A 27,218-nucleotide genomic window follows, 5' to 3' on the forward strand; every position below is an offset into this window, starting at 1 on the left:
GGCCGGAAGCTTTGGAGCGCACCGGAAGTGCTGGTGCGCGCTTTTCCACACAAAGAAACGGGGAAAAATGGTCCATCGCAGGGAGCGAAAAGGAAGCAACAAAGCACCAAAACATAAAACTGCTTTTTTGTTTCCCAAAGCAGTTTTTTTCTTCTTCGGTTTTCGGCAGCGGAATAAAAGTGAGCGTCTGGTATTTTAGAATCTATTCGTTTGCCGGACCCGGTTTGGTGAGCTTTTTTTTATCCTTTTATCTGGCAATTTTATATTCTTACAAATTTTCGAAGCTCATTCGCTCAAAGATTGCGCATTTATTTTATATCCACATCCCCCTCTCCCCCTCGCAGGCCGGGGGTGGGGTGTTGCAGTTTCCTGGTCGCCAGACGACCTCCGACGCACGTGTGCGACACAACGGCGGGAGAATTGGTACCGTAATCTGATTTTTTATTGAAGCAATAAACTCCATCGCATGAAATGCTGAGCGCATTTGGTTGGTATTTCACCGCCTTCCCTACACCGACGTGTGGATGGTTTTTTTCCCTTCTTCTTACTGCTGTTTAACACCGGAAACGAACACCAGTATCCTTGATATCCACCTCTTCCACCATTCATCCGCCTTCCGACACTAGGAATGAACTCGGCTCTCGGAACGATTGTGGTAAAAAATGGAATCAAAGAGTCTGATGCCCGAAATGGGACAACATTTAAGCGGATATCAAAAGAAGAAAAGTCCTTGCGGCCCACGGAGGTTTTCTGCACCACCAATCCGGAACCCGAAGGATGGTGAGGCAAACGTGAACCGATATAAAAACGCCTAAATAGGCGAAGCCGAGGGTAGATGGAGGACAATTTTAATGTGATTAAAGATCGACGCGTTTGCGAAGGTGCCGAAAGCGATCCTTTATCCGGCGCCGTACGTGAGCGCCGGAAGCGATGGGGAAGTCACCAGCAGCCTGTGTTCGCTTATGCTCATTTTCACCGTTAAGCTGGGAACCGGGAAAGGTAAAATGAATTGCTGGGCTTCTTTTCTCCCATGGCGTCCTCTCTACAGCGAAGTAACCCGTTTAGGCTTTCTTGGAAATTCCTTTCGCTTGTACTTTCGGGTAAGAACGGACACAGCAGCACACCGTGGGTGGCAGGGGGTGCGGCGCGTCGAGCACAAATTAGAAATTCTTTCTCAATTTTGTGGGTAAGTAATGAGATTGCTCTGGCAGTCGACCCGAGGACCGGGAAACATGGGGAGTGTAGCATTAGAAGGAAAAACTGGGCCGATTGCGAGCGGCTGATAGCTGCCCCGGGAAGCCTATCGCCTTCTTGTGCTTCCACGCCCCATTTTCAACGCGCGAAGTAGTTCAAGGATGCGAAAGGGCATTAGGGGAGGCTTCCGGGAGGTCTGACAATGCGTTGTCGTCAGCGGAAAGGGAAAGCGGAGGTTGTAAAACTAAAAAAAAACCAACATGCTGTAATGCCCCTTTTTCTAAGGGCCAAGAGGGATAAAATGTGTCCTTTATCCTCCTCCCCAATAAATACTGACCCGCTCGAAGCCGGAAAAGGGAAAAAGGGACCGTTTTAATTCCACTTCGATAAGACTTCGGCGCTTTGTTGGGTCGGTTGTGTTGTCGCGTGCAGAGGGCTTATTTTCAGGGGGGGAAATTTATGCGCCAGCTTCCCCAACGTTGGGGCGGTGCACAAGTCGATGTTGAACAGGAAAGATCACACAACACAACGAAGGAATCTGTGACCTCCAGTGAGCGCATCGTAAAGAATTCTAAGTAAGATTACTAATTAATTACTTTTAGGTGTGCATTAACAACTACACAGTTTTGAAACAACAACTCTTTAATAACACAATTAAACGAATTTAATAAAAAGTATCAAACTGTTTTTATTGTTTTTCACCCAAATTGCCATAGAAATGACCTGTATAAAAAGTGAGTAGATCATTAAACAGTTTGGCCTTCGACGAAGGATGTTGCACAGTGATTACAGAGATAAATAAAAAATAAAATTATCAAAGAAAAATAATAAAATTACCACAAAAAACCCAATTACAATCAACGAAAACACTGCTCGTCGAAGTGGCTCGAAATGATCGGTCGTAAAAACAAGATGTCACCGGAGTATCTGTAGAACAGTGTCCATGAAACCCGGAAGTAGCTCGGGTAGTTCAACTAAACCTGTGTATCATTAAATAGGATTGCTTCTAAAGTTTAGGGGCCATAGTTGTTTTTTTTTTGTTGCCTCCTTTCCAAGTGCCTCGTTTTAGCATGTAAGGAACCTTAATGTACCGTTCTATTGGGTATGGAAAATAAACCGAAAATCCTTATAAACAGCACCCTCGTTCGAGGGGATTCTCTCCAGTCCAGTAACGTTTTCCCACAGAGCTCAATCTTCCTGTGGGAACCAACGGGACACAGTTCAAGCGATCCGGGCTAAGTAACTTTCTAGCCTCCTAGCTGTTGAAGGTGATTCCGCAGCCATGAAAATAAGATAACGGAAAAAAGGCGAGAAGGAAGCACGTTGGTCGGGAGAAGCAACGTTCGGGACCACATATATATCCATCCACCAGAAACCATTGGAAAACTTTTTCCATCACAATAAAGCTAGTGTGTGGGTATCTCGCTGGTGGAGAGCAACCAACGAAAAACACATCCACTAACGCCCGTTTTATTAGGCTCACGCAAAAAAAACGGACCAGGGCTCGAACGCGCGCGGACGAAAAAGTTTGCTGGTGCAAATGAGAAGGGAAAACTTTCAGCCCACAAAAAGAGACAACATGGCGATGGGTGAAGTGGAAAGCCGAGTGGAAGAAGTCCACCGACGAGGCCGGAAACTTTATGTACCGAAAGTCGGAAGGTTTACCACCAGTAGTGTAAGGTTTTCGATAATCTTCCCGGGAAAGCCTTAAAGTGTAGGGCCCGTTTTTAGAAAACCTTTCTCTGGTTCCACTGCTTCTTGATACGCAGTAGTCTTTTCGTCGATTTTGGGGATTTTTACAACCCTGCACACATTTCATGTGTGCTGGTATTTCTCTCTGCACAACGTTACGAGCGAAAGCTAAAGCACAAGAAAAAGCCAGAGAAGTTAGTTTTCCTGCCTTACCAAGTAAGCATACGGAACGACGTTTGAGTTTCACTTGAACCTCGATGAAGGAAACAAGTAAAAAGAAACAAACCTTACTTCGGTTCTTATCATCCTCAGAGCTAGCGAACATCTAAGAATATAAGCGAGCTTTGGTTCACAATTTACAGAGAAGGAAAACCCAATAGAAGCATGGGCTAAGTTTTGGGTGCGCGAAAGTACCTCGGATTGAGCCCCCGAACTAAGAAAGATTAGCACGAAAGTGGGTGAGTTTATTAGAGCATGCTTGAGCAAAAACGGGGAAATTTGGTGAAAGAGAGAAACAGCCTTAAAAAACCTTGAGGTGAAGGAAATTGTTCCTGCATTTTTTGCCTCTTACGTAAAAAAGAGTATCGGAAAAACTACAACACGTACGCACGTTCTACAAACTCCGGAAGGAAACTGTGTTTACGATTAGGCTCCCCGTTGTTGTCGAACAACATCCTCGGGTTTGGCCCCAACGAACCGCCGGAGCAAGTATTTTCTTCCGAAGGGTCCTGCACGAAAACACACGCACACGCATGTAGTACACTAAAACTTACACTTCGCAAAGACCGGAAGGAACAGTTGCGAACAATGCTTCGGCTTCTTTCCGTTGCAGCTGTTGTAAAAGTTATGTTAATTTGATTTGTAATTTGCTCCCATTCAGCAGGGTGTGTTCGGCTGCCCTTCCAGTGTGCTTTGGGCCGTTATTCGCTTGAGCCGAACGAACTCCTGGAGAGTTCTGGACCACCCCTCCTACAAGAATGTTCTAATGGATCGGTTTTCATTCTAGAAAGCTTCAAATACCCACCAGGGAACCCTCACTCGAGTAGAAAAAAAGAAGTGAGAAAATAACAAAAACTTTGGATGAAAGTGAACGTTTCTCGGAGGCTACAACACCTTCTGGTAGTAGTGTGTGCGAATACGCCCTTTTCCCACGCCCCAGCTTGCGTACCAGCGAAGAAAAGCAATGCGAATGAATTGGTTTTCTATTTGAAATTCAAACGATCACGCACAAATCACAGAAAAAACGGCACGAAAGATAGCGGAAAAAGAGGAATCAAGATCTTCATCTCTTCGCTACAATGCGATGGTTTACAAAAGCGAATTCTTCGGGGTAAGAACTAAGTCGATTTGCTGCGAGCGGCAACTTCGGTTACCAATTTATTGGATTTGCAACTTTTTAATAAATCTCTGCGTCCCTTCGGGTGAAGGACGAGCGAACAAGATCGCTGGTTATTCAACGCCGTCGATCCTATCGCCGACGGTTATGGTCTGATTCTAATTTTATTGTTGCCACTAGGCCATTGGGTTGCCACGCGGGTTGATTATCCTGCCCCGGGATAGAAAATTACACGGCTTGCCTTACAAAGGTTATCTTCCTCTCGTCGGCCATCTTATCTTTTCACCAAGTCTTCCGTCGACCAAAATATTGTATTAATAGAGCCAAAATAAAAGGAATACATATTAATCTGTTTTGGACAGTTCGTCTACAACAAAAAATCTATGAATGTCTATCAAAAGAACATGAAGCAAAAGTAGAAGTGATAACTAAATCTGTGAAAACCTTTCTGCCCTAGTATCGAATCAATACCACGTCTCTACCGAATGAATAAAACGGGAAGAAAACTAGAGAAAAATGTACGTAACCTTTTTTCTCGTAAGGACAAGATTTTATCCCTTTGGATCCTAAATTTAGGAACATACTTGTTTGCTCTTATAAATTGAACGATGAATATTTTCTTTTCCGTGCACGAAAATATATCAAAGGGAAGCATAAAAAGATGAAGTAAAAAATATACCACAACCAAGTTGCATCCAAAGTGGACTTCCAAAGAAAACCAATTGCTTCCGGTCGCATGATGATGAATATGGTCGTTTTTTTTTTTTGGTTTTCCTACTGAGAATGGCAAGAAAATAACCGCCAACCGCTGCCGGTAAGGACGCGGGATGACGGGTTTTATGAAATAATAAAATCACTTTCTTTCTTCGCCCACATGTTCTGACCAGCGAGCGAAAGGAAAGCAAAGGAAGCCCGGTCTGATTTGACTCCGGATACGATCGAAGAGATTATGTAACGTCCCCCTTTCCTTCCGGGCTTGACCGAGGGTCAGCTTCTCGTTACCCCGTGCCGTGTCAGCAAGTAAATTTAATTAAGTTGTCCTTTGACCGGTGATCTGATGCCTTAATTTTCCTCACGTTTTCGGTCTCCTTTCGACCGTGGGGAGGCACACCTTTTTCGGTAATAGGTTCGGCTGTGCACCAATTTGTGAGCCCATTTGATGCGAAACGGGTGATAAAAATGGCATGTGTTTTCAGCTTCTCTTGTGCTCCGCCCTAGTTTATATTTTCTCCCACCAGCTGCCCAATTAAAATGGATGCAACCGAAGGTAATGAAAGTCGAAAGGGGAAACCCTAGCGCATACCGTTAGATAAAACGAATACGTACGTAATAAAACAAATTGATCTACGTTACGTGAATCCCGTGAACAATTAAAAGCTGATTGGCGTCGGAGATCAACCTGGACGATTTTCCGCCGCTTCTGATAGGGAACTTTCAGTTTATGACCAACGATAAAAAGCGGCTTAACGGAAGCAAATCTTACCACCGGGCGCTGCAAACCAAACAAACTCTAACAGGTTTCAAAAAGCATTGCATCTTAAGTATGCCTCATTAGAAATAACAACAAAATGAGACCGAGTTTTAGGCGATTTAAAATAATCCTGCTTAAATTTGGCTGAGTTCAGTAGATTCTACACTATTTTTAATCGCTTGCTTTAAGACCGAAACCGGCTCTACATTAAAGAGGTAAACGATTTCCCCAAGTCCCGAACCCAAACAAACCGTTGAGATATAGCGGTAGGCACGAGTTGTGGTAGAAGATTTCCGCAAGGAATAGATACGACGCAGCGCAATCTGTCTTCGACACTAATCATTTTTCAACAAAAAATTGAAAAAGGATATTTCCGCTCGGTCGATGAGATTCTGGTGGTCAGTGGGAGGCATTTCCGTTCAATGAATTGATACCCAAAAGCAGCCGGTAACGGGGCGTGTAGCGTTGAGAAATTCCTCCTACACAATCCAATGGCGCCTTTAGAACGAAGAAATCGGAGGCGATACGCGTGCCCCGCTTTTGAACTATTTTTTTTTCTGGGCAGTGAAGAATCCATCCGGTTTCCGTTTCCTTACCCGAGAAACCCAGCCGGTCAGTGGATTTGAAATAGAAAACCATCGGCCGGACGGAGTACTGAGTCTAACAGCCTTCACGATCCGCCATCGCTTTTTTTCAATCCGTCAGGAGTTAATTTGATACGGGTGAGTTGCGGCAAATACCGACCGAGCGAGCCTACCCCGGGAGGAACATCGAATGACGAAGGAGGGTCCAGGGGATTTCGCAGTGCTTGCAGGATGGACGCACCGTTGGGTTGGCCCAATTCCCTTGCGGTATAAATCTTCGGATTTTCACTTTAAAATCTGCTGAGTGGATAGAATATTTCTGTAAAAACCCAACCCATCGAGAGTGCGGAAAAGCGCGCGTTCGTTAAGGAACGCGTCCCGCATCAACTTCCGGGAAGTTGGCAAAAGTAAGGGAGGAGGTTTCGTTGGCGGAAAATTGCACCTCTTCGGCTCAGCTGCGTTCAGCCGTCATCGCGAACGGTTCATGAATTATTCACAGCATCGCTGAGGAAACGGTTGGTGGGAGGAAATATTCACATCTTTGTTACTTACTTACACTTTTAGGAACTGGAACACTGGCTCGGTTCGATCCACGTGAGATGGATCCACCTGCTTGTCGCCAACGCGTCAGTCAAGCTGTCACTCATGAGCGGTACGTTGTCCTGGTTTAAAGCACGGCCTACGGCATGTTTGCTTTAAGGTTCAGTGCAAGATAGAGAACTTAAGCTTAAGTTTTAAAGCACTTTAAATTCGGCTAAGAATAATTTACTTTCTTGCGATCGAATGCGCCTTCTTACGAGGTCTTGAATAATCGTCGAGTGGACAAACTTTGCAGATGAGTGCATGCTTTATTTTCTAGTTCCAGATGTAGATGCACGTCTTCGAGATTGCATGAGATTACGTGTCTCTGAGCCTGTTCGGGCTGATAAAGGCAAACTTCCTGTCTCGCGAAGGTTAAGCTAAAATAAGCGAAGCTAGAAACGAAACAAACAAAATTAAACTAAACCGCTCCAAACATCAACTAACGCTAAGTGCATAAAATACTATCAATCAGTGCACCAATCAATAGTCCACCGAGTTGAAAACGCACTGACGAGGGCATCACACGGCGACCGCAAAGGTCTCCGGGGAGGTCGACCGAAAATCATACAAACAACAAATGGATGAATGCACGTTTTTCAAACCAGTTCGAAGCGGACCACTATCGTGTGTGCATGTCTGCCGCGAATGACGTCCGAACGGAGTGATATGAGAGAAGCACATTTAAAACAAACTGCAATAGCGCATAAAACGGGAGGGAAGATTAATCTTTATCAAGATCAATGCGGTTATGCAGATCGAAACGAAAGCATGTTTTGCTTCGTTCACTTTTTTCCAACTAGGTACCGTAAGTAGTTTAATTGATGTCCTTACCGAGTATGTTCCTTATTTCCTTTGCGTCTCCCAGGGAGGTTATTGGCTTTGTAATAAATACTTTGGGGTGTTTCGTGTTTTTTATTCGCTTTTAATGATAGGTTCCATAAGCATGCTCTATTAAAGGAATGAAACGCTACCTGCTACAACACTCGTCTACATCTCAACTACTCTGGTATGGTCTTGTTTATCACCTTCATTATTGAAGTACAACCAAAAACCCCCATCAGTGTGCAACTTCGTAACCGTGTTGGTGGAAGTAGCCTTTGTGAAAGGTATTGAAATACGCGGTTAAAGAACTCGAACTCAATTTAACTCCTGATAATTAATTCTGGCACCAGAAAGGCAAGTTTAGTCGGTGCATGTCGCAATGAACTAGTATACTATTATACGTTGCCCCTCTAATTTAAGCTTCCACCTTCACCTCTAGGCTCAAGAGCACAAACGTCCAGCAGTGGAGCGTCAATAGTACAATAAGGCGTGTTGTTGTATGTCACAATAAAGACCCTAGGAAATTGTAATCAAATTAGAAACCCGAGTCAGCGATAGTCTTAGTCAAACACAAGAAACACGCTTGGTTCAGGTTTCAAAGACAAAACGGTGGCAACGATACTCAGCATTCGGAGTATCTCCATATGATGTGTTCTGCCGAATTCATGCAAACCAACCATCGCCACACGCTAACATCTTCTAACGCAGCACCCAAACGTATCGGACAACTTGGTAACCTTGGAATTTTGCCTTGCCTCACGGTTTCCCTCACCACGGCATTCTTCCTCCTGCCCGTGTTACTCCCTCCGAGAACGGTCGATTGATTGCGGTAAGTAGTTTTATAGGCCACAATTGAGACCGGGTCAGGTTCAAGTGGCTCAGCTGGTGTTGATTAAATTTTTGGATTCGTTTTGGACGGACGCTAGAAGGCGTTCGAGCGTTGACAACAACGTATAGTCCCAGCTCGTGCGTTGAAATTTACTAGTGGAAATTTCGAAAAAAAACATCCAATACATTTATGCTTATGTTGGTTTCTACTATTTTGTTTGTTTTATTGAGACTATAATTTCCCCGCGCCCAGTAATTGATTGACTTTGGTGTTTGTCCACCGACGTAGTACAACGTAAATGTCATTACTCGATCACGAACAAATAACATTCGGAACTATCTTTAAGGCATTTTGGAATGGGGAAAAAGCGCCACTCGTCAATCCTGACCTGTTCAACTCAACAAAAATAGACAACCTGCCGAACGCTTGTTTTCTGTCACGGAAATAGAGCCTTTTTTCCAAAAAAGACACTCAGGCCAATGGCTCCTGGTGGCGCAATAAAGTCGACCGGTGAGAAGCGTGGGGCACGCGAGGCGCAAATAATAAGACATTCGTTTCTGATCACCTTAACACGCACGATTGCGTGCAGCAGGCGGTTGGTGGCTTGAAGACGTGAAAACCATTCAGTTTCCCCAACCCGGTACCCAACCGTGGGTCGCGGCATTATTTATTGACGATAATTTCAGACCCCGCGTTTCGGGTCCCCGCCCCGAGCCCGACGAGTGGGCAGACGAATTGTCAATTATGTCTTCCCTCTTCAGAACCTTTCACCGGGATCTCCTGAAATGAAATTCTTCGCTCCTCCTTCGGTCCCACATACCTCGACGAGGTCGTCAAGCGACGACTTACTGTGGCGCACATCGAGGATGGCACGCGGGAGTTAATTGCTTCCGAGTGGTAGCACGTTGAAAAGAGTAAGGCCTTGAGGTGGCCCAAACACGACGGACTTTACTTAATTATGGTGCTTGGAAATGAAACAGATCCCACCAAACTTCGGGTGTCCCGAGCGGGAGCACTATTTGCATACGGCGCTTTGTTGTGGACGGGAAGTTATTTACACTCCATACTTGACATTAATGGACGACGGCATGTAAACGAGGGTCGCTTTTTGACCCCGGGGTGGAAAATTCCGTCGCTGCAGCAGACACGACACGACACGTTTTACACCGCAATCGCAAGGCGGACGCTAATCAACCCGACCCGGTTCTTAGGGTCGATGGGATAAGGAACGAATCAGGGAAAGCTCTCACCAAGTCGGACATCATGGTGCCCCTTTGTTCAGCTAAATCCTTCCAAAACTCTAGCTAGCTTGTTGGGGCCTCGAAAGATGTTATTATAATAACAATGGGCGAAGATGATCACTGCACCAATCAAAGCTTAACCTTTCTTTCCAAACCTACGCCAACGTTTGCTGCGCTAACGTTTCGGCACAGCTTGAGAAAAAAATGAAGATAAACAGAACCACAATCGGCATAGCACACTGGTGGTGGTGGTGGTGTTAAAAGCAATGCTTACTAAACACCATCTTGTTAGCAACCGATTTCCTACCCATTTTCCTGACTACAAACCTCTACAGCACTTTTCGTTGTCCAGCTAGTGACGGCGAAACAAAAGGTCCAATTCTGTTTTTCCTTCTTAAGATAAGAGAAAGAACAACACCAAATGAAGCAGCACTTCGTTAGGGAATGTCATTCATTTTCATCAGCGTTGAAAGCTTATCAAACAGACCAAAAGAAGCGTGAACCGAAGCCACATGATAATAAAGGAAAAAGGAACTCCATCCAGTATCGACCATTTGGTACGGCCATTCCGAAGGTTGCCATTTGGATGCTCTCGGTTCCAGACACACACACACACACATTATACCGGAAATAAGAAATCCACTTGCGATGGAACGCCGCTACCGAATGGATGGGAAAACCGTTGGGACAAGGATCCGCTACAAGCGATTTAAGGGAAGGTTGGCGTTTTCTTTTTGTGAACTTCCGGTATGATTCTGACATTTTTGTCATTACCGCACGCTCTGACACACAGACACACATGCTGTTGCAAGTAATACGTCGTTCCACAGATGATGTGACACATGGCGTATTGATTTTATAACTCCCGATTCCGGCGTCCCGAACGCAGGAGAAACGAGAACGACCCTTGTCCGGCACTTCCTTCCGGGTTCGTTTCCGGGCCAGGGTTCCTGTCACCGCCATACGGACGTCAAATCGGGCTTTTCGTGGCTTTTGTGTATTAAATATGACGGCTACCTCGACATAGGCATGCCCGGAACGGTACGGGTGCGACTTTTCCGCCCGTCGTGCGATCGATATCGGTGTCCACTGGTCGCCGTTTCCCGGTGATATTTGATCATGTTTATAGCCCCCTGTGTGACGGCACGTCGCGGCAATCGAGCGAATCGTTAACGAAATAACTTGCTGTCAGTTACAATCGCCGGACCCGCCCTGTCAGAAACGGACTCCCATCATCCGGACTCCCAGCATTAGTTATTTTCTTTTTTATTTTTAGTGTACAGAACTTGTGTTTGATGTACCCGGGGATCGCCGTTCAAGCTGTCACAGAAACCTTAGAATACCGACGTTTAAAATCATACTTAGCGGCTCGATGGCGGTCGTAAAACTCACTTCGCAAAACATAACCGAGAAGCATAACACGCGTGACGCTAATGGTTTGCTTCGTGGAAGCATAAAACACAATCCACGTCGTGTCCGTCTTTGTAACACTATCGAGACTAATTAGCTTCGTTCGTTCGAAACAAACAAGCGCTACGAAAAAGCCAACCGTCCGACATATTCTCATGTTTCATAAACTGGGCGTTAGAGCTAATTTGTACAAGTCAATAGTTATCGTTCCATTTTTCCTTCCTCCAATTAAACTGAGGTAGAATGTGTGAAAAATTTATCATCAGTATTTTTTTGTTTTTAATTTAAACTGTACAAAAACTATTTCCGAATCGTCCGATTTGGTTAAGATGTTTCACAAACGGAAGACAACAGGAATTCAACCAATTTACCAACTCCAACGTCGTACACTGGCAGGCCCGACACGAATGCACGGTATGGTAAATATATCATTCCGTATGCCAAACTCCGCGGGGGGGGTCCGCGACAGCCGAGCGGTAGCGCCGGTTAGAAAATCGGCCCATGAGCGCCGGGGCTCACCACCTCGACGGCGTGGGTTCGAATCCCAACCGAGACCGGACCCTCCCCTGTACGAGAGGACTGACTATCCACGTACAACAGGGAAACAAGTCTCGTAAGCCCTTAACGGGCAGGCATGACCAAGAGGTCGTTACGCCAAGAAGAAGAAGATGCCAAACTAATCTAACATCGGTGCGCGGTGACGAAAGGAGGTGATGAAAGGTCTTATACTGCTTTGAGGCCCGCCTCGGGCGTGGCTTTTCACAGCACCTACTCTTGGGCCGGCCAAAAAAACGGGGTGAAGGGTTCGAAAATATTAATGAAATCTATTAATAGACACGGTAGGGACACATGAGTGAATTGTTCCCGCCGATCCGATCCCCGACAAGGCGCCTCCATCCTCCTGCTGGCCACAAGGCGCGTTTTCTGGTGTGAACCATTTTCGTTTGGCACTTTCCGCTAGCTGGGCGCGCATAGAAACAAACATACGGAAAACAAAGGGTGACAAAACTGGTTAAAACACCGGTCGTCGCTTTGATTGTATTTTTATGTAACTATTTTTCCTCCGACCGAGCAGCAAAACCAACGAAAACCGGATCCGTCCCCAAACGGCGACTGGGCACTCGGACATTTCGTTTCGGTTAGTTCGAATGAAGACGAACGACGAGCGGGTTGTTGGTGGTTGGTTTCCCCGCGTCCATATGTGCAGAACTCGTGGCGCGAATTGTCGCCACTCTGCGAGGCGCGTACCATGACGACTCTCTAAATATATCGCTCCACAACAACTGGCCAATCGTATGATCGTAACAACGGACGCTCAGGAACGAAAAACAGAGTGCCCAAACATGCCAAAATACGAAGAAGGATGGTGTGGACCGGGCTGGTGGGGGAACAGCGGGGTACAATGGGAGGCCGGGTAAGACAAACCGACGCTAACAAAACACAATAGCATTCGCCCCGTATTTAAGATCACCCTCTTCACCCGGGGAGCAATAAATTATTCAACTATTCCTGACAGCTTCAGTTCAGTTGGTTTTGGCCTCAGAGATGGGCGGCGAATAGTGGAAGCAGTGTCAGCGGTATTCATCATTCAGAACCACTACACTCGAGCTGTGATTTAAAACGGATAGCGGGGAGGGTAGGAAAGGGGGCGCAAGGGACCGGGTTTACTAATTTTAGTTGTTTTCACTTTCGTTTCAAAATGACAACAAACAGCGGTTGAGAGCGGAATCGGATGCGAGGTTCCGTTCGCCTTCCGTTGCCCATTGTCGTCGCAAGATCTCGCAGGATCGGATCATAAACCCTGCCGTGAGGGGGACGAGGGATTGTGGGCGAAGACACGGTAGAGACGATCATCAAACCTCGTGTCGCTTTCGTCCCATGAGCGCCAACCGACAACCCGACCAGCGGAATGAACGGCCGAGGTGACAATCATAAACGAAAACGTGGTGTTTTCATGCTGCTGCGAGACACAACTGTCAAGTCGACTCCCCCAGTAACCAACACCCCCGCGCCGGGCGGGGTTCGGAGGAAAACGGACGGACGGGTGCAGATTTGATGCTGAATGGCTTGATTCGAGTTAATTGATTGTAATGGCGCTTGCGAAGCGTTCGAGCGTTGTCTGGTGTGAAGCAAGGAGGGCCCAAAACCGGCGAAGGCCGGACGCAGAAAACCCTAAACCAACCATGTGCGATGACAGTGTAATGAAATAGTAATGCTGGCACAAAAACAAGACGTTAAAAACACTCACAACCGGGCCATTCGATCGTATGATGTAAGGAGCGCCTTGATCGTCAAATAGTTAAGGTAAGGTAACAGGAGTGAAGAAGGAAAACAGATGCGTACGAAAGGAAGATGAGACGAATTTTCCCTACGAAGACGCTGCCTCGTACCATGTGATCGTAAGCAAGAAAACAAATAAAATGGAAAGAAAACAAGGCACGTGTTAGCTTGGGGAAAAATATAAAATCCCGGTTCGTGTTGAGTGAGCGAGCCGTAGCATGCGTAAAGTGTGTACAGCCTGGCAAATAAGAATGCGATTGTCTGTATGGCCGCGTGATCCCTTCCGACCCCTTCTTGCAGCACCTACGAGGTTCAACATCAGGTGATGTTATTGCTATCCTTTTTTATAGGCCCCTCTATGCGATCTTCAAACGCTGTAGCGCTTCGTCACCAGCGTTATGTTTTCACAATGCGTAAAGTTAGCGCAAAGCGATTGAGCACTGTGGGACAAGTGACCACGATAGGAATAGTAAAACAAACGTCAAAACACCCATACCGTCGCTTATCGTGTGGCGGATCTGGTGCCATGCGGAACTGATTAAGAGGCGCCACGAAGAAACGTGGGTTTCGAGCATCGGCCACAAACCAATCAGCAAACATAACGATCACTCCGTCCCGACGGAGCCCTACGGAGAATTCCATAAGTTAATTGCTGATAGCCACTATCACCAGCGGATTATAGTGAAGTGTGTCCAACAAATCAATCAATCGACAACAATTGAACATACTCTTTCGAGTGCTTTCGCGTAGTTCGTCCGACACAACTTTACTGTTTGCATTTGAAAACTCCTGATACGTCCTTCCTGAGTACCGTTGGCGTTTATGATGAAATGAGCATTGCTTTAATTAATTGCTTGAAGAGCAATCAGCGAATGATTGATAACTGTGGTTTCACAGTTAGGTTTAAAAACTAAATTATACATAAATGAGTAGCTAAACCTCTTTTAAAAACAAATGAAAAAGCATACGAAACATAAAATTTATGAAACCTCCTTTGGCAAAGATGAAGAAAAAAGGAAGAACTACATTATCAAATATCGAACAGTTGTCGCCTTGTAATAACTAAAGGGACAAAGATTTCATCGCTTAGTTTGACACTCTGTAAATAAACAAAAAGGAAAGAAAAGCTAGGGCAATGATTTAAAACTGTAAACAACGGGAGGATCTCAAAGCATGTGAAACGTTCTACCTTCAAGATCGTTAAGGTAATTTAGCACCAACTTTTAAGAAAAACCTCGCATACGACAACAAAGTGAAACATTCGAGGGTTCCCAACGAAACACACTCGACGTGCTCGAAAGACACCACTTCATGATATTCGACTCCAACCCCAAATTTAAAGAGTGTTTCCCAAGTTTTTGTTTTCGTTTTCCTAAGCCGTACCTTGGTGAATAAAGAGTGAGTGTGATTTTTTTTTTCGGTTCCATTATGGACAGCAGCATCTTTTACGTTTCGCGGGTTTACTTTTTCAACGCGGGGGGATCACAACTTTCACCCTCTTCGCATGATTTATAACGGCAACTGCATCGGCTGAAGCTGTAGCGTTTCCACTCAGGAAAAACCGCAACAACCAGCTTATAATAATGGGAGGAAGAAAAGCGTGTATTTGCATACAAGCACATACACACATTCTTCGAGCGCTTATGCATACACACACACACACACAAGAATGGCAGCGAACATATGTAGCAGCGCAAATCTCGGACTCAATCAAGATACAATTTACGACATTTAAATTACAGCCAGAACACAGCGAACGTCTGCCGCATTGGGCGGACGAGTGCGAAAGGTTCTAGCAAAAGAAAAAGGTAGAAGATGGAAATGGAAAGATGCTCGTACCTACCTTCGCAACACAGCTGAAAGATAAATCGTTAGCGTAATATGATAATTTGGTGACATTTATGAGTCCTTCGACATGTAAACGTATACGACGATAACTGTGAGTTCACAAATTTCGCTCCTAATGGTGGTGGTGCAAGCGGTAAAGTAACTAAGGATGAAGCAACATTCTGCTAATCAGGTTTACCATTGTTGCCAAACAGGTCAGCGTCCTGACCCGTGGCAAGCGTGGACTAGATAAAACGGGGAGCATTAAGAAAGATCTATTTTCGATGAGCGTCCGGGGATTGCTAAATCACGTGCATTAAAATGACCCTAGAGCCGGACGAAAAGAGTACGGGAGGGGTGGTTTTGCAATAAATATTAACAGTCCAGCTCGTGGCTCATGGACGGCCCGGTTTCCTAGCAGGGTACCGAGTTTAAGACCCGGACTTAGCAGCCACTAGTACTCGACCCGCCACTGATAAGAACGTAACGAGATGGGATCGCAGACCGGGCTCCGCTTCCTGCCGAACGGAACCGTGAAACCCGACCGGGTTGCGAGTGCAAACAAAGAGCCATTTTTCCGAAGGACACATCCGTTACATATCTTTGTTCACCAACCACCGTTTGGAGCTGTTCGAGCGTATCGAGCGACGCCAAACGGAAAGGACCTGTTGTTGGTTTTTGGCGCTCGGGCAACCAATCTCTTGCACCGCGCCCTATGTCAATTTTGGTAGCGAAAAGAAAAGATGGGAAAGAAAAGAAAGTGTAAACGAAGTGACACCGTCGAAGGCAAGCAGTCGTACCGCACAAAGGAAGGTGTCAACTGTTGAGCTCTGGCCGTGGCGGAAATTATGCTCGCTCGATGTGGTTTTTTGACTCTATATCTTGCGGGGAAAGTGGGGGTAGGGGGGGAACACTCGCAACAATCTCGCGCCAAACTAGCTTTCTTTTCCCGCCACCGAAGCAGAGATAACGAAAATGGACGGAACGCCAATTTTGGTCGGTCCGAAGGGGGATCCCCCGATTTGGCGCCGGAGAAAATGAATCCCCAATGCAGCACGACTGCTGTATGTGGGGGCAAGGGAGCGAGGTAGGAAAAGTGTCGTTGCATCGCGGCGGGAAGGCCGTGGCAACGCCAGCTTACCGATGATTGTCGGTGAATGCACAAACATAATTGAAATTTAGTTCGTTCGCCTACACTGCGCGGATGCTTAATGCAGCCGAAGAACGAATGCAACGTCGTCTCGTATGGGGAGATTATGTGACAATGCGGATTTTGTCTTCTCGGCTACTCGGCGAGAAGGGAAACGGACTGGATCGCGATGGCAAAGGGCATTACAATGGTTCACCGAGCTCAGATCTAAAGCTTGCCAACACACAAGAAGATAGATGGATTTATTTACTTTTTCATTTAACTGTATCAACCGCGCAAACAATAGGGGATCATTTTTCGATTTGGTTAAGGAAGATATATTTGGTTTCTGATTTTTTTTAAATTTCTTTGTTCATGTGCCTAACTATCTACGAAGGACTCATAAAATACTTTACCTAAAAACATATTTTTTAAATGATGAGGGTGAGATAATTTTTAAATATTTTTATCACGGTCGGTAAGGTGACAGATTTGACAGATACAGAATAAAGTTTCGTTGAGTCGTTTGTTCTTGATTGTCCTTACATACAATTTTATTGAAGAGTTCTTTCCATGGAATGGAAGATTTCAACAAAGAAGTGTCAAATAATGAACACCCACTTATAATACTTGGAACTAAAGTCGTCCATTGGAAAGTAATAAGAAAGCAGCAATTATTTTAGTTCTCTGCGACTCAGCCTAAGCTTGCCACAGGACCAAGTTGCACGATGCAGTTGCCGGAGAAAGGAAAACAGAAAATCATATACCACCTACCTGATGACGTAGTTCACGCACACGACACTGTGCGGCTTCTGCTTGTCATTGATGACGGTCGCCTGCGTCACAACCCAAGCGTAGCCACCTGTTTTGGCGAGGAACCGATACCTGCACGTTTCGCTCTGACCTTTGCTGATCACTGGAAAGAAAAAATAAGCAAAGTGCACGAACAATGTTAGTCGATGAGGTGAAACTGAATTTAAATACAGCTGGTTAAATCTATCTGTGTGGAAAGTAATTAAACCTTGATTTGGAAACCGCAGGTCAAGCGTGTCATTCACTTGTTCGACAATTCCAAAAAAAAAAAACATTAGTTCTTAAGTTTTACTCCCAACCACCGAACATTGTTTTCTTCAATTGCTATCAAGTCCCATCAACTCCTCCGGCTACAAAAGGAGGATGAAATGTTTTGCACAAAACTCAAAATAACGTTCGCACCAAAACCCAACCAATCAGAGATCGAACGACCGACGCGAACGCGGCGTCCGAAAAAACCAATCAACTGCAATCGCAAGCCCGATTTCCTTTGTGCAGTTCCGAATCCGGTTCGGGAGCACACTCCAAACACTGGAAAGATGCGCCACGAACAATGGCATTGTGCAAGGTGCAAAATGCAATGGGTTAAACTTTTAAGATCATTTTTCCGTGCGAATAAAACGGGAAACCCTAGCACCGGGACCGGGGGCATAGGGAATTGAATAAAACCGAATGGAAGAGTAGGAAAAACAGAACGCAGTTCTAATTTCCCAAAGTACCACCAACCAGGGGTCGCTGCCGAAAGCCAAAGTGCGCGCCAAGGAGCAGAAAATCAAAGAAAAACTTTTCCATTTAGTTAATTTGCTGCCCGGCGCGCGTTTGTTAGCTGAACATGTTTGTTCCCGTCGGGTGGCAGAGCAAACGGACAGTTTTCCAACCCAGGGTTTGTACTTTGGCTTAGAACACGGTTCCGGACGCAGCATCGGGCTGGTAAGGGGCGGGCGGAGGGATGGGGATTTTAATTTGACGCCAGAAGCGCCAGAAATTAAGTGAATTTTTCCGACCGGCTCCAGCGTTTGTGCGGTTGGCGCGCGTTCCTGAAGTTGTAATTAGCCAGCGCGCGGGAAAACTAGCATTTGAATCGCGTGTGGGAAGAAACAAAAACCGAATAACATTGGACCCGCTGGCAAAGTCGTGGGATTTCACGGCAAACGACTGTTCACCGACAGAACTTCGATGAACCCCCGGTCGCAACCCATCAAATCCAGCGCGCACTTTCGTTAGGGAAACTTTGCTCGTTTTCGATTGACTTCGACGAGAACGGAAGTGTGTGGTTCGGGAAAGGTAGAATCGCACATCTCCGGCTGCTTTGTTGTAGATTCCCATCGAGCATAGAAAGAAATCGCATTTCCGAATCAAAAATTTAACAGCAGGTTATCACGACCGGCGGGACTGGTGAAGGAGAAAATCCCAGAGCTAAAACGGGCTGCACAATCCGGTCATCAGCGTCATCATAACCCTTAACTTGCAATACGATACAATATCAACACAACAACGACTTCGGGGGAGGGAAATAAATAGAATGAAGAACACCCAGCCGAAGCCCTTCTCACCTCCGGGCAAACCCTGAAGAGTTCGGGGGCAGGAACATCTAATGGATATCAAACGGGTAATTTCTCGAAATCGATTGAGCTTTTAAGACCGGCGCGTAAATTCTCATCTCCCCAAGAGGAAAAAGCAGTGACGAAGTGAATGCGGCGCACTTTGGGGTGGGTGGTGGCAAAAGGTGAATCGTAAAATCAAAGCTTCCGGAGCACTGGCCGAAGCATCAGCGCAGGTAAGAAACGCCCTTCTTCGAGCGTCCGATTTTCTTGCCGGCCCCGGAGAGATTTCCTTCCGATCTCATGGGAGATTCCACCAAAAGGGAAACAAAGGCTAAAACGGGAGCCCATTAGGGCTTAACCTCGATGGCCGCACGTAAGCGGACATTTACCGCCACGCTAACGCAATCCGGCAAACCCGTTGTTACGATTCCGTTGCAACTGGGAGGGGAAAGGGGAAGGCAAAAAGACAAAACCGAGGCGCTAAACACAATTTACGCCGTGGAGGCGGACCCCGTTTGGCCTGAGTGAAGCAATAATGGCTGTCGTTTGTTGTGAATTTTATCGTGCACCTATAAAAATCGATGCACAATCGTAAGGTGGCACGGTTTATGCTGCTACGGCGTCGGGTTTTGGGGGGCAAGGAGGGAAGGCGTGAGTGACTGGGCGGCTCCATCGGAAAAGCTTTTGCCTTTGCGGAGCTCGAGTCTCGGTGCATTAGTGCTACCGCAAACGCCGGTGCACCAGCCTTTGTCAAGCTGCTCACTCGTACCTTCACCTTTTACTTCTATTTAGCCAAGTAATTGCGGCATCTGGGAAGCAAAGTATCGCAGAAGAATGGTGGTTAAAACATTGAGAATACGGTTAAATTGTACCCAAAAATATGGTAAACATTAAACACAACGAACTGGCGAGGGTGCAATAAACAAACCGGATGAAAATTGAAACAAAACAAGCTAGCAACATCCCTAGACCGGAGATCCCTTACCTACTAAATAAGCTTATTAAGTCCATGAAAGATTTATTAGGGGTTGAGCATAATTGAATTTTCAAAAAACCCATCCCCGAAACCAGTTATTGTCTTGCATTCTTAATGCACCGAAGATGAAGCTACCGAGCCCGATAGAATGGTCCGATCCGCTGGTTTCTCATTTTTTTTTTTTTTTTGCACTTTCCCGCATTACAGATCCCTTGTCCTTTGTTCCTTTCCATGCCGGATTCGGAAGGACAAACTAACAGCATCAAGGACATTGCAGCACCGGGTTTCCCAGGGTGCGGGAGGGGTTAGGAAAAACGCTTCTTCGAATGTCACCATGTTCCACAACCGATGGTGTTTTGTTTTTCCTTTCCACAGGGGACGGTTTTGTTTGCGTTCGGTTCGCCATAATTCTGCGCTACCGCAACATAAAGAATATGCCACCGGGCTGCTTCGTGCGCGCGGGGATTGGGGAGAGACGATGGCGGCGACGATGGATTAGAGCCTGGGAAAATGCGGTCCCCTGTTTCACCGCGAGCTGGGGGGGGAGGAAAAAACAGCAAACAAAACTAGCCATAACATAAAGCATAAACACACAACGCCGAGCGCATTATAATCATGTAAACATTGTTTCATTTCGTCTTCAGTTTCCTTGCTTCGTTTCTTGGTCCTGCAATATCTTGATGTTTTTCTTTTTTTTTTTCAAGTGTACACTCACCCGCGGTTTTTCCCGGGGAATGAGGAGGTGAAGGGTCACCACCAGCGTGGAGGATTTATGGAATGTCGTAAATTGTGAAGATTACTTTTTATGGCATCAGGAGACAAACGAAACTGCACACTTCCCTCTCCCCTGTTTGACATTCCGAACACCAGTAAAATGCGCCTTTAGTGGCTTCTTTGTGTGGCCGCATGAATGGTGGAAATGTACAATCCTGCGGTGGAAAATGGTATTCCATCAGGCGGTTCAGCTGGGACACCGAATTCGCCGAACATTCACCGGTCAAAACCTATAAACTGACACTGGGAGGACGGTCGCTTCCTCGACCAAACCAAAGTGCGATCGTGACCAATTGCCAAATTTCCATCGCGTTAGTTAGAAAATTGCATCCGTCTTGGAATTTCTCCAGAGGCAAGGAGCGGGGCAAAAAGTTAGCCCGAAGTCGGCCGCCGGGCCACGCAATCGAGTGCAGTAAACCTTTCAATCCGATAAGTTTTTAGTTTTTTGGAAGGAAAGTTTAGAGCACAGCACACCATCGGAAAAACGGGAACATCATGCCTTTTCATTCCATTCCTCTCGGAGACAAGAACGCTGCAAAGGCGTGTGTTCTTTGTGATTTAAACAAATTGTGGCGGTCCTCAAGAATGCACTCACAAATTGCGGCAATTTGCTGTTGAAGTCGAATGATAATTTCCCTCGGGAATGTCTTGAACTGGAGCTTTACTTTTCGCAAAAAGTTTTCCAACTGGAAACGAGCAACACATTTGCTGAAAATCTACACATTGCAACAATGGCAATAAAAGTAGGAATGTAAATTAGTCTCTCGCAACTTGTATGTTTATAAAGTTGTTGTCAAATGTTTTAGAAACTTGCGTCACGTATAAAATCCAACATTTTAAAAGGAAAAAAATAAAGCAATATGCTGCGGCAATATAAGCAATTTTCCAGAGAAGAAAATAAACATCACGATGCCAATGACAGGAAGCACGCAACAACGGATTCGCTCGTCAAAAGAGTACGCCCCACACAATTAATCATGCAATAAAAAATAATCCTCCCAAGGAGCAGCGCTAGTGCTTATGCACTTGAACGATTAATCCCTTCCATCCCTACTAATGATGCGCTTGATTGCACGTTTAGCTTGCCGCATTCATTCATCACCTTTCTGTCAGTGTACGGCTTACGGGCGCGAGCTGCTTAAACTTGGACCGCGAAACCACTTTCCCCCGCCCACGGGTTCCCAAAATCCAAACATTCACCAGATTGTTCGCCCCCTTCGGAAGGAAGTGAGTGACTGGAGAGTGCTGCAATCTGCCGCTGCATGATTGAAGTGTTTGTTGCCGGCACGAACCAATACTGGAAAACCAGTCGTGAGTGCAATTTGGTAAAAGGATGGGCAAAAGGATTTGCTCTGCCGCATTTGTCCGCCCCCCTCTCGCCCCGACGGGTGGTTTGCGTGGAGTATAATAATAAGCCTTATGCTGTTCAAAGGAAAATCCTTCCCACCCCCTGACCCGGCCATAATCGTCCCGTCCGTCGTTGATGGCGATGTGTCACCGCGGGAAGTAATCATCTCAAAGGCAGCTCCACTGAAGACCACTGAACTGCTTAGGAGTTTCGCTCGCCGAACAACGAGCGATTTCCTCGTCAAGCTCCCGCTGTAACTTTGTTGCCTTCGATGTCACCACCTTTGTGCCGGTGACCGGCACAACATCCACCCGGCACGTTCCCAACACAACTCCCACCAGACGACCCTCGAAGTTCCAGCACCGGATCGAAAATTCAATTAAATTTATGAGACGATGATAAATTATTTCGCTTCACCGAGCAATTCATCAACTCATATGCGCCGCAGCTAGCGGCGAGTCTTGCAGCTCCCGAAGGGCGTCGCCGTACAAGTCCTCGCCCCGATAGTGTCATCGCACAGATGAAAGCTAAAAAGTTGCCACCGTACACTCGGAAAACACACCGTTGGTCTTTTATTTCTGGCAGTTTCCCCGCATCGAGGGAAAACATTCAGGCACAAAGACAAAGCCGTACATCCTGCGTCGGATGGCGGGAGAAGAGGTGGGAACTCAAGAGGAGAGGGCGCAGGCAACCTGTGTGCATACATCAAAACTGATGAAAGGGAACGAAGGATGATGCACTGGCGTTTCGGCCTCTTCCCCGTCTCGTCTGATCTTGGCGCACGGATGCATTCGTAATAAATGCTCCGTGATTAAAATAATAAAATATTGAAACACGACCCTCCCATCGCTCCTCTCCCTTCCCCTCTCTCTCCCTAACCAGGGTGTGTTTTTGGTGCATGTGTAAGTAAATTATCATTATCAATTTATTTATCCCTGTACTGCAGCTACCTTTTCACTCCCCGTCCCGGGCGGGGAGGATATCATAACTTTTACGACGTTCGTTCGCTTGTTCCGTTTCCGCTGATGGAGCTTTTTATTTTCACTTCCCCCGGCCATCCCCAACCCAAGGATCAACGCTTTGACTCCATGAAGCGGACGTGTAACGATATTATGTTAAGCAGAGCCGGCGGAGCAAATGCATCCTTCCGAAAAAGCGGGTATGTTGATGTAATAACGTTAAAAACATAAAAGCTAACCGCCGGCGTCACCTCCGCCACACCGCGAGCCAATCCCAACCATCCCGGCCAGAACTCAAACACGATTTTCCACCGGTACGTAAAACGGGGGATATTTCGGGCAAGGACGTTAAAATTTAACAGAAATCTTGACACCGACTCCGGGGAGGATAAAGCAACCGCATGAAGGAGACTACCTGTCCGTGTCCTTGCCACGTACAGCTGTGGATGCAGTGTTGGTGTTATCTTACTCTCTGTTATTTTCTCGGTGCAATGAATTTGTTACTGTCGGTGCAGCTGTTGATTTTTCCCGGGAGTTCTTTCGTTGCCTTCTAGTATTTTCCTTTTGCGTCTTTTTTGGGTTTTTGAAGCTACCAACAGGGCCACCAAAGTTCGCGAAGCAAATTCGTGGGAAAATGTTCCAAACGTTAGCCACAAAGTATTTCTTTTGGCGGCGCAATCTTGACTCGCATCCCGCAGAAGAAGTTTGCCTTTCACGCGAATGCATTTCACTGAAGCAAGTTGAGTGAAAAATTTTAAAACACACGCTCTCATCTCAACCCAAAACCCATCGTATCTTTCGTCGTGGAAAAATGGTTGTTCCCGGCGAAAGACACCCAACTTGATTAACTCATGTGCGACGACGACGGGTACGCGGGAAGCTGGAACTGGAACTGTGAAAGGGGATACGTTTTATTTTCACCGTCGACTAAAATTCACCCACCACGAATCGACTCCTTTTCAGTCACACACACACAAGGAAGACGATCGCTGGGTGGGCACTAATCCGGGGGAAATTAAACGTTCACTTGACGGTCGGTTGGTGCATTTATGATTGCATTCTTTACGACCGAAAGCTCGGTGGGAAAACATGAAGAGCTGGGTAAAAGCCCCGGCGAGCGAAGTTCTTGTCCCGGAGAGTGGGAAATGTCGCTTCGCTTCTTGCTCCAAAATGAAACCGAACGTTGGTGTTCCCTTTTTTCGGCAAGAGTCACAGTTTTATGACTGTGAAACGACGAAAAAAGAAACGCAATTTGCATGAACAAAGAAGCAAAGGATATTCGTGCACCCGAGGGTAATGCAGGAAACTGACGTTTGCCTCTGGCACTCGGGCGGGCGCCAGAAGCCTCCCCGTTCGTCTTCATGCCCCGTGGAGGAAAGTGCAACTTTTTATTAGTTTTAAAACGTCACCGATGCAAATGATTGACATCGTACAGAGAGTTATACGAAGGAGAACCGACGAAAACTGGCTCGAAGAAAGACAAAGGATGGTGTATGAAATGAATCAAAACGAGGGATCGAGTGACGAACGAAGAGGAAAGATGTTTTTCAACTGCATGGATGGGTCAAGATTTGAATAATATTTTTCGAAAACAGTCCGTTATGTTTGGCAAGCAAAAACGGAACACTTTGTTTCGGGTGTGTTGTAAATGTCACCAGCCAAGCATAATTCAATGCATAAAACAAACACGTTAACATTTCCAATTTAATTTCCAACCCAAGCAACAGGACATCCGGTGGTAACAAACCGGAGCTAGGAGGGAAAGAAAAATAGACCAACACACGGGGAAGAAGCATGTTGTTCCTCACACACTAAGTGCACGGCAATAAAACCAACCGGTCAACGATCGCATTAAAAGACACCAGCAGGTTGCACTTTCAATAGCGGAGCGACATAAATATTGCAATCTACAATCTCGAGACACCACGGTGGAGGCACTTCCTGTCGCCACCAACGTATTATGACAGGTTCGGAGCACGCAACAAACGGTGCCGCGGGAAGGAATGCAGGAGAGGCATCCGACACAAATAAATGTGATTAAATTTTTATCGCCTTCTTTCGGGCGGAAAATCATGCAAACTGCATAAAGAAGCAGCCACTCACTTTACGACATTTATTACGACGATTCGGGCGACAAAGGCCAGATTTCCCATCCCCACGAAAGGAGAACGAAGGGTAGGAAAAGCAGAGGGAGGAGTGTGTAACGGATGCACTTTGCGTTCGTCGTCTTATCACGCTCGGTCAACAGTCGACACCTGGCGTAAGACACCTTATGGGCAACAGATTTTCGTCGAATATACCGAGCAGCGTCGTGGGATGGTGTGTCTTCCATTTTCCCGCCGCACGTATTTTTTTCTTATTCACCATGTTTCTTTATCCAGTTCTGCAGCCTGCTGCAGCACTCTACCAAACGTTGCAGACAACGGTGGCCACTTGTTCTCACTAGCTGGGATGTAATTTTACCATAATTCAATATTATCACTAAATTATATTAGCCTCGTTTGGTGACGCTCGGCTGCGAATGCCTTTCGGGATATCGTGGGAGGGGAGAAACCCCACTGAATGGTTGTGGAAAAATCGGGTCAGCCACGGAAAGTTCGAGCGAAATCGTTTCCACGAGTAGTTCCTTTTGAAAAATTGACTCCACTGCACGAAGAAGAAGGAAAACGAGGATGACGTACGAAGAAAGCTCAAAAAAAGACGGCACGAAGGTGTGTGTGTGTGTGTACGAAGGGAACAATCCTGGATTAGCCGGAACAAGCAGGTTTCGTCGTTCCCCTCCCCTCCAAAAGCGTTATCCTTCAATAAGCTTCATCCGATTGACCGAACCCAGCGAAGCTGTTGCTTGTCGTCCTGTGAGTAGTCATTTTTCATGTCCTAGTTGCGGAACGTACGTCCGTTTGGGGATGGGGATCAGCCAACCTGCTCGCCATCAGTAGCAAAGTACCGAAGTGGACAGCAACGACAAGAACGGTGGCCACGGGACAGAGGAGACATGAAGTGCTAGGTGATGAAGAAAAATTTGACAACACAAATGAAGATGAATTGTGCGAGCTAATCGGAGTGCTCCATGGACGCATTACTCAAACCCACACTTCCTTCGGGTGGAGGGCTCTTTTTTTCTCCACTTTTTTTATGGGTCATCTCGTTGCTCATTAGATCAAGAAACTTTTCTCCGGATCAGTGGCAAATCGTGGATAACGAACCGTGGATACGAGCACGATTCGAGGAGAAAAAGAAAACACCGGATGGACAACTCGACAGTTCGACTCTTGAGAATGTCGGTGATTTGATTGAATTGAGGTAATTGACGCAAGAAGCAAAATGAAGTAGCCTGTAACGGGCCATTTGAATCGAGCGGAGGGAATTGTATGCGAAAGACGTATCCCGATGTTTCTCTCTCCCTTCGTGGTTGTGATGGATGGATTTGATTTTTATCCACCCTGTCAGCTGGGGAATGAACACTTCACCATGGATGGTTCATTCTTATCTGCTACAACACGCCCCCCAATCGAATGAAGTCATATGGTGCCAATAATATTCGCACGTTAGCGTAATACAATTCCAGCAGAAAATGCCAACCCCAACGTACCGAACGAATCATGCAAACGCAAATGTCATCCAGCTAATGCGGGAAGGATGCAACGGCACGACTTTCGCGTAACGATCCTTGACGAATGCAATCGGCGAACGTCACACATTTATGATGGTTGGCTTCGTTTTCTTTTACTGCCGCAATTTCGAAGGTCGTACCCTGGCCCTATCGGGCATTTAACCCTTAATGTCATCAGCCAGCGAAATACATTTTATTCCCGATCGATGGATCGGCCCGAGGAGATCGGGACTCCTTGAGACGACGACTTTTATTTTAAATTGCAAACAACCCGTATTGCACTGTTGGGGAAGGTCAATGGGGATCTTTTTTCTTTTCAAAAAGAACATTCAAACGGTTTAAGCCGAAAAAGTATCCAACCGAAAATAAAAACCCCTTCCGCGAGATGGAACAAAAATACAGCGTTCGAAATGCGAAAAACAGAAAAAAAGGAAGGATGAGTCCCGTTTATGAGTGCCAATTTAGCTGCCATTCCGTGCCGGATCGTTCGGTTCGGCCGTCAGCCCTCGTCGAAACTAATGTTCGACCGTTAAGAAGAAGGAAACCGAGAACGCGAACGGTCCGCGAGACAAATGGTGCATGCTCTTCCAGTGCATTTCGAAATTCGCCGAATGCACTCCCAGCTGCACGGCGTAAGAAGAGGAAAATGGACAACCGTCGAGTCGAGAAGAGAAAGCACCCCGTTCTGGCTGGCTTTTGGAGAAAAAAAGAAAATGGATACAGTGAGGAGGACGTGCGACCTCCGAACCGGAGAAGACGACGAGCGTGTAATGGACCGAAACGCGAAGCTTCAT

The 27,218-nt window shown here is 46.3% G+C and overlaps 1 protein-coding gene across 1 annotated transcript in view; it reads right to left on the minus strand.

Moving 5' to 3' along the window:
- LOC131259809 (protein similar-like) overlaps positions 1-27,218 on the minus strand; it is a 116,448-nt gene that overhangs the window by 60,150 nt on the left and 29,080 nt on the right. Inside the window, exon 6 of the mRNA XM_058261401.1 lies at positions 17,172-17,313. Coding sequence (XP_058117384.1) covers positions 17,172-17,313 — 142 coding nt within the window. The remainder of the gene's footprint in view (positions 1-17,171; positions 17,314-27,218) is intronic.

This window comes from Anopheles coustani, chromosome 3, assembly GCF_943734705.1.
Source record: "Anopheles coustani chromosome 3, idAnoCousDA_361_x.2, whole genome shotgun sequence".
NCBI classification, from domain to species: Eukaryota; Metazoa; Arthropoda; class Insecta; order Diptera; family Culicidae; genus Anopheles; species Anopheles coustani.